We start from the raw sequence: 8,926 nt of genomic DNA, 5'->3' as shown, positions 1-8,926 counted from the left end.
CGATCAACCCTCTCAGCCTCAGACCCACGCCGTCCCAAGATCTCAAACTCTCTCAACATCACCGACCCACTCTCTCAAACTCTCACCTCTGTTTCACCGCCGTCCCAAGCCGCTGATCAGCTCAAACCCACGGTGCCGATCCGTTTGAGTTTGATCTGGGTTTTTGGTTAGGTTGATCACTGTGGCTTTTGTCAACTGTGGATGATCTAGTGGGCTTTTGGTTGGGTAGATTATAGTGGGTTATTATTATTATTTTTGATTGGTTGTCGATGGTGGATCATGGTGGTTCTGGGTTTTGATAGTGCTATGGGTGATGTGAACTAGTGGGTGATCATGGTGGTTCTGATGGTTGCTATGGGTTGTGGATGATTATCGTTGTGCTGTGGGTTATAGGAAAATTAATTTTTTGTAAAATGAGTAGGAAAAATAGATAAAATAACTTTTTGTGAAACTAAAAAGTTAAATTTTTAGCTCCATTGCTGTGGATGCTCTTACTAATTAGCTCTGTCAAAAAATAAATAAATAATTTGAGTTGGCTTTCTTTATTGCAGGGATTGTGTTAAGCTATTGGTTGGGTTTCATTATGTTGCAATAGAAACCAAACTAAAGGTGATATAGAAGAGATTCTCACATCCTTATTGCAGTGGTCTGGCTCTTTTTGTCCTAAACATGATTTGGAGCAGGATTATTTTTTACCCTTACATGTCCATTTGTGTTCAACTTATTTGGCTAGCTTTTAGCTTTTAGCTTTTGGCTTTATTAGTTTATGTACAATTTTTTAAAACCTTATTTTTCTTATTTTTTTTTAAGTATAAGTATATTTTGACATACTGTCAGCAAAAAACCAAATAAGTTGATGACAAACGTACATGACATATAAGAGACACACACAATATTGTGTAATGTTAAATGAAATAATCTATGTAATGTAAAATGTAATCATTTAATTGGAACTTGTGTGTACTAATACAGTAAGAAATATTGTTATTTAAAAGAGACAAAGTGCTTAAGTATGCTTATTTTTAAGGAATTTTATTTTGCAATGGATGATCAAGTTATTTTTATTTATTATGTATGGTAACAAAGTCTAATAAGCAAAGTTAAGAGAAAATTTAATTAAATTCTAAATTGGAGTCTAATTTTGCGCCATATGTCTAATCTAATTTTTAAATTTGTGTGTCAAGTGAATTATTAGGTGCAAAAATCAAAGAATCTAAATTTAATTAGATTCTAAATTGAAGTTCAATTTTGTGCCATGTGTCCCATCTAATTTTTTAATTTTTGTGGCTAGTGAATTATTGGGTGCAAAAATTGAAGAGTCTGGATCTAATTAGATTATAAATATATATATATATATATATATATATATATATAAAATTGTGATTGTTTTTAAATATACCTGTGCATATGCACGGAGTTACATACTAGTATATATTAATAGGCAAAACTTAGGAAAAAAAATCAATTAGAATTTGAAATTAGAATCCAATTTTGCGCCATGTGTCTAAATTTATATAGAGACTACACTATAATTATTCATTTAAATTTGTGCCATGTGTCACCTTAAATTTTTTATTCTTTGTGCAAGTTCATGAGTGCAAAATACTAAGAATCTAATATTGTATTAATGAACTATAAAATTAATAAAAAAAAAAGATCAAGAAGTTTTGAAAAATCTGCCCCCATCCCCCCGCCTATGATTGTCGGTAAGGTCAAGAAGTTTTTATTTTAAAAAAAATTATTAAAGATTTCAAGAAATTATTCAAGAACACAAACAAACCCAAGGAGGCAAGGACACCATATCTTACTTAATGATAAAGTCTTTTAGTTTTAGGGTCACTTCCTAACATATGTACACCTAAAATTAAATCCGAAGTAGAATTAACGTAACTTGCATCATTAATTTCATTAAAATTCCCAACCAATAGTATGTACGAATTGGTCCAGAACTATGACAGCTATGGTTGGTGAGCATGTAATTTGGGGTTGAGAATTCAAATAAATGAAAATTAAAGGATGATTCTGCAAAATGAAGTAGCTGTGGGGTTTTAACTTTTATGCGTGTAATTAATTATAAGGGCGTGTTTGGTGCAGGAATTTATGGCGGAGGTTGAGGTCAGGCCAGCTCACAATGTGCTGGAAGCTTGTGCGAGAACAGACACTATAGACAAAGTTGTCTTTACATCATCTGCTACCGCCGTTATATGGGGAGATGACCGTAATACGATGTCGTCTGATATTGATGAGAGGCATTGGAGTGACATTAATCTTTGTAGAAAATTCAAGGTACCAATGCATTAACCATGCTGCAAAAAATTGTTTAAATTAATATTCAAATGCATGAGATGTATGTGTAATATGATGTGTGTATAAATATATTCAGTATGCCAATTTAGATTTTGTTTACTATTATAATTAGTTTATAACTTTTCCAACCTTCCTAGGGTGCTTGCTTCCTAACTTTTATACTTGTTTGTTTGTGGTTTGAATGAACTTATTTTTATATCAATGGTAAAGTTAACGGATGTCGTAAAGATATTGGTTTAAAAAATATTTTTAGAAATATTTTTTGAAAAAAGAAAAAATAATTAAAATTTTGAGTAATGCTAAAACTATACACTACTTTACAACATTTTTACAGATTGTTGTTGTGACAACTTCCTACTGGTTCTTATCTAGACCTACTAACAGCATCACTTTTTTTATTTACCAATAATCATTCACCATATCAATAGTTTGTAAAAAATTTTGTGAAAAAAATTTGTATCTCTAGCATTTTCCCAATTTTTTATGGCTTTTTATATTTTTAAATAAAGTGATGTCAAAACTTTCTTAAAATGGTTTATTAACAATTGCGTTAAAGGCACTTATTAACATGATCATTTTATCAATTTATTTTGCTTATTGTGTAAAAGTATAATTTCACATTGAAAGAGATGATTTAAATGTATGTATGAATTTCATTTGAAATGGATTTGGAGTAGGTTTCATAGACTTTTATGGTGTAGATTGTATAGAATTGGACAAGTTATTAAAGATTGGTTGCCTTATTGGTTGGAACTATAAGATTGGGCAAACTTTATGAATTTCCATGGATACCAGTTAATTGAACTGGTAAAATATATTTTTTTTTAGATAAAGAATTAGTGAGTTTACCAAAAAAAAGGAAAAAGGAATTTGTGTTCAAATCTTGTATATATATAAAAAAATTTAGTTGATATCTTGATATGATAATAAAAAGCAATTATAATGAATGTAATATTAAAATTTTTAATATTTTTATATTAACACAACTTAGAAAAGAAAAGATAATAATCCTGATTTAGTTTGTATAGGATTGGACAAACAATTAAAGAGTTGTTGCCTTATAGTTGGATTGGATCTATAAGATAAGAACAGCATGACAAACTATTAAAGAGTGGTTGACTTATTATGGGTGGACATAAAGATGTAACCGCTTGAATGATTTGGAATTTCAATTTTATTGCGGAACTTTTTTCATACTTTAAAGTACAATTTTTTGAAAAGAAATTCCAACAAAGATTGGTCTGGGTATTTAAATTTTATATTATATATATTTAAGTGTCTATAAGAGTTAAATGTTTAGATGACAAGATTATCAAAAAATATATTTAGATGACAAACGGTACCTAGCGTATTCTATAGATTAGAGTTTTTATGAAGTCAAAGGCTCTAATTTTGGGAGGATAGAGTGGTTTGAAAAGAGAAACAAGGAAATTATACTAGCACTTTACTTTATTGTTTTTATGTGAAATTATGAACATTTATTTATTTATTTAGAAGTAGAATTTAGCCCAAAGTCCCGGAATTGAATATGTTTTTTTTTATATTATTTTTTTCTTTCTTTCATTATCTATCTATATATAAAACTGAAGCCTTTAAAACTTTTACAATTTTCCATGTCAGTATTTTATTTAAATAAAATTATTTTTATTTAGTCCAAACTTAAGAAGGAACGAAACTCTATTTCTCTGATAAATCCAACTTAAACTCATCATATTTTTTAACAAAATTATTTTTGTTTAGTCCAAACTTAATAAGGAGTGAAACTCTATCTCTCTGACAAGTCCAATTTAAACTCAAACTCATCATTTTTTAAAACAAAATTATTTTCGTTTAGTCCAAACTTAACAAGGAGTGAAACTTTATCTGTCTGACAAGTCCAACTTAAACTCAAGCTCATCAATTTTTTTTAAACAAAATTATTTTTGTTTAGCCCAAACTTAACAAGGAGTGAAACTCTATCTCTCTAACAAGTCCAACTTAAACTCAAACTCATCATTTAAAAAAAAAAATTTATTTTTGTTTAGTCCAAACTTAATAAGGAGTGAAACTCTATCTCTCTGACAAGTCTAACTTAAACTCAAATTTATCATTTTTTTTTAAAATAAAATTATTTTTGTTTAGCCCAAACTTAACAAAGAGTGAAATTCTATCTCTATAACAAGCCCAACTTAAACTCAAACTCAAACTCAAACTCAAACGTTGATAATTTTTCTTTAATATTTTTTGGTCTTTCAAAAGTTTTAATATTTGAATTTTTAAGTTATTTTTTTTTAGTATCTGAAATTTTCTGATAAATTTTTTGTAAGCCATTGCATGTTTAAGCAATGACTTCTTCATCAATTTGTAACACAAATTGAAATTATACAAGAGCAAATCATGCAATGGTGTAGTTTCTTAATTAATTTAAGATTTTATAAAATTATTTTAGTCTACCTTACAAATAGGTAAATTTCCGTGCATAGCACGGGTTAGCGACTAGTTGTTTTTATAATTATTATTATTGGGTGAGGAAGAGAATATACTATATAGTCACACATTTTGATTAGCAACTTATCACTTCAACCACAATTTCAATTACTTTTTAGCACTTATTAATCACAATGTAAACAAAACGTATTGCAGTTTAAATTAGATTTCACATGCAATTGAATTGACAAAATTTTGTATTTGATTAGTTGTGGCACGCTTTATCAAAGACCCTGGCCGAGAAGACAGCTTGGGCCTTAGCCATGGATCGAGGTGTGAACATGGTCTCCATAAACGGAGGGTTCCTGATGGCTCCTCCTCATCTGACAATCAAAAACCCATATTTGAAAGGAGCGGCTGAGATGTACGAAGATGGTGTATTTGTTACTGTGGATCTCAACTTCACTGTGGACTCTCACATCTGCATCTTTGAAAATGTCTCATCTTATGGCCGATATCTCTGCTTCAACCATGTCATCAGTTGCAACAAAGATGCCACTAAGCTTGCTCACATATTGTTGCCACCCTCTGAAGACTGTTCTCCGGGAAAGTTTGTATGGTTTTGGTCATCTCAAAAGTTGTTCAAAATCCTAAGTAACTTCTAGCGGGACATTTTGCAATCATTGGTGCTATGAATAAGCTTGGTAACCCAATAGTTATATTGGTTAATTGAGGATTTAAAACCTGAATATCTTGGAGATATCAGGAGGTGTCAACTAGTTAATCTCCATAACTCATATAGTTTAGTATTATTAGTATAGTTTAGTATTATTAGTGAATGCGAGCCTTGAAAATCAATTCATACAGTCTAATGAAGTTGATAAAAGATAATTCAATAGAAGAAAAATATTTTAATAATAATTAAATAAAATTAAGGAAAATGATCCGACTCCCATTTAAATCCTCCCTGTCTCTAATTTTTTCATGTGTTGCATCTAGCTAGGTGCTACGGCCTTAATAATTTTGTCCATTTAAGCTCTACTCTATATATGTATAGACTATAGAAACATATTTATTTGATTATTATTATTATTATTGTTGGGTAGATTGGAAGACACAAGAGTGTACCAGCAAAGGATAAGCAACAAGAAACTAAACAAATTGATGGTGGATTTTGAAAGTTGACCTCAGGAAGATTGATTTGCAGCTTCAACAAGCAGAGACCATCTCTTTCTTTCTTTCTGTTTTTGGGTATGCTGAGGTTTCTTTTAATTTTGGTATAATTTCGTTACTAAATTAGTGAAAAATTAGCTTTTTTTATTTTTTTAGGGTGAAAGGTTAGTTCTAGGTATGGGATTGCTTAAATTCCTTAATGAAATCTTGCAGTCAAAAAATGAATGTTACCGTCAATGGTCTGGAAGGAATTAATCTTGCATCCAAATATGTGATTTTCACAACAAGGATATACCGAGCATATTGAAACCATATCTTCCCCGTTACTCTTCTTCTTCTTCCTTTTTATTTTTTATTTATTTTTTTATGCCTTAACTATATCAGTTAGAAACTTGGAATATAATGACTAAAACCATCACTACAATACGTCACTAATCTTTATTTTACATTTGAAATCTAAAAATCTTTATAATATTGCATACCAAAAAGGCAATTAAACATATATCATCACATAATCTTAAACAAGAAATTGCCTACAACATTGTTAATTTGATAGATTATGGGTCTGTTTGGATAGGTTGTTCATAAAGGTGTGTTTTAAAAACAAGTGTTTTAAAAACGTGTGTTTTGAAAACATCATTTTAAAAACAACAGATAAGCGTTTGGTAAAAATGTGAAAATATGCGTTTTTTATTTTAAAGCTACATTAAGTGTTTGGATAAGCTGTTTTAAAAATGGCTGTTTTGAGTGTAAATTCCAAAAAATGACTTAACTATTTTGTTAAGGTTATTTTGTCATTTTCCTTTAATTTTTTTAATTATTATTGAAAATATGTAATTAAGCCTGACAATTACATTAATAATAATAATAATAACAATAATGATGTTGTCGTTGTTGGAATTCATGGAGAGAAATTTATATAATTTAAAATTGAAAAAGAAAAAAAAAACCCATCAAGAGGAAGATATTAAAATGATTAGGAAAATAATTATATTAAAATAATTACTAAAAAAATAAGCAGAGCTAATTGGTATAACTCAAGAGAATCAAACAAGTATTAAAGTAAATTTAAGATCATGAAATAAGCAGAACTCATCAAAGCAATTGGCAAAGAGTTGAAACTTGAAAGAGGAGGTACATAATGTTGTCAATAAGTCATCCATTTTTTTAAGATAAACAAATTTTGGCCCCAAGGAAGAGGAACAGTAGTGACCTCCACTTCATGAGGCTAAGGTCCCCAACCGATTATGCTGCTCCCTTGGGGTTGTTATTAAGTCATCCATATAGTTTCAAAAAAGTCAGTATTCAAGGTTGTCATTTTTTTTATCAACCTCATCAAAGGATCTATACTTCTACCACCAATGGTAAAGTTTTGTCCCAAAATCTCTTAGCAGCATTGAGCCAATAACGATCATTGTCAACAAATATTTGATACAACTCTAAATAATACTCATTTGTCCTTTTGGGCAATGTCTATATGATACTTAAAAACGAAGAGTAACAACAAAGCTCAAATAGCAGCACATAATAAGTTTATTTCCCCACTCAGAGCCTCTTTGTTTTAGAATCACTTTTCAATAGTATCTTCCCAGAAAGCAATCAAATCACAGTTCAATAGCAATCAGATCACATCCAATTCATCATAAAAAAAAAATGTATTAGAAGCTTATGAACCACTTGGACACCTAAAGAATTAACTTTGGATGCAAGTCCTACTAATTTGAAACTTTGTTCCAAATACTACAATTCTTTTTGAGTTGTAATACTTTTAAAACCTATGTACAAATTTGTAATTTTAAACCGACAAATTTGCTTGAACTTGTTAATAAGTAACCAAATTGTGCTTTAGAAGATGGGGGCTACAAGCAAAGGCAAGAGTAGTAAAGCGTTTAAATTTTGCATGCCCCACAAAGTGTCATCGCGATCTTTTTCTTAATGAACAATAAACGCTACCACAATAATCAAAGTAAAATTCAAACATAATTATCATCAAAGTTAAATTATGACATATGGATCCAAAGCTTATTGACTTGTATGGCTATAGAGATATTGCCAGTGAATATAAAGCTTGGGAAGGCTGCACAAAGCTACATCTGTAGAGCACCTAGTCATATATCATCTAAATCTTAGTAAGATAATATGCAAGTAAGAAAAACAAAACGGAGCAGGCTCATGAAATGATAAAAACAAAACAGAGCAGGCTCACAAAATGCTAAAAACAAAACTGACGGAGTTCAAATATTATGCAAAATGCAATGAATCGCATCAATTATCATGGAAAGCTTAAAGGCCACATCTAGAAATTTGTAATAATTTTTAATTCCAGTTAGTTGTATTAGCAAAAAGCTCTAACTTGAATGCACTCCCTCCTCCAATAAAAAAGGGGATAGAAAGTGAGATCGTAGGTTCAAGGCTATTGGATGCATGTGTAATTTACCAATCCACAATAAAATTGCCCTCTATACAACCTTCCATTAACTAGCTCAAATGATACTCATATAGCATTCCTGACAATTTACTATATCCTTGCTTGTCCTGGTGAGACTGTGTAGCCTTAGGAAAGCGGATTTGGAGTTGATAATAGTTGAGAAACCATGTGCATAGTTGGTCTACATTCTAGATTAGCATGCAATTGCCAGCTTTGTGACCATCAGTTGACTCTCAACTAGGGGTGGCAATTCGTGTTCGTGAGTTGGGTTTGTATCATGTCAAGCCATGAGTATTCGGTTATATGGGTTGACCCTAACCTGACTTGTTTAGTAAACGTGTCAGGAATTCTCAACCTGAACATGACTGGTTTATTAAACAGGTTGACCCGATCCGACACGTTTAACTCGTTTAATTAACAAGTCATGTAAATGTCACTATAAATGACCCATTTAATAATATATTTGATTAATAGGTCATACTAAACCTATATAATTTTTATCAATTCCCATATATCTAAAATTAAAATACAATTACAATTACAACTACAAATATTGTAATAAACATATGAAAACAACCATTAATTAAACAATAATATCAAAATAACTAATAA

At 30.2% G+C, this 8,926-nt stretch overlaps 1 protein-coding gene across 1 annotated transcript; it reads left to right on the top strand.

The window, feature by feature from the left end:
- Positions 1-1,951: 1,951 nt before the first annotated feature.
- On the top strand, positions 1,952-6,193 carry LOC142620341 (cinnamoyl-CoA reductase-like SNL6). The gene is made up of 4 exons (XM_075793726.1): positions 1,952-1,975; positions 2,095-2,286; positions 4,983-5,323; positions 6,100-6,193. The coding sequence occupies exons 1-4, from the start codon at positions 1,952-1,954 to the stop codon at positions 6,191-6,193; spliced, it is 651 nt and encodes a 216-aa protein (XP_075649841.1).
- The last annotated feature ends 2,733 nt before the right edge of the window (positions 6,194-8,926 follow it).

This window comes from Castanea sativa, chromosome 12 (assembly GCF_040712315.1).
Source record: "Castanea sativa cultivar Marrone di Chiusa Pesio chromosome 12, ASM4071231v1".
NCBI lineage: Eukaryota > Viridiplantae > Streptophyta > Magnoliopsida > Fagales > Fagaceae > Castanea > Castanea sativa.
The sequence above is the reverse complement of the archived record's forward strand: the minus strand, read 5'-3'. Positions and strand labels throughout refer to the sequence as shown.

Excerpts from the sequence above, each read along its gene's own strand:
- LOC142620341 (XM_075793726.1), top strand. The coding sequence starts at position 1,952 with ATGACAGCTATGGTTGGTGAGCAT. Across the intron at positions 2,287-4,982 it reads ATCTTTGTAGAAAATTCAAG|TTGTGGCACGCTTTATCAAA; the intron begins GTACCAATGCAT and ends GTATTTGATTAG. Across the intron at positions 5,324-6,099 it reads GAAGACTGTTCTCCGGGAAA|TCAAAAAATGAATGTTACCG; the intron begins GTTTGTATGGTT and ends GAAATCTTGCAG.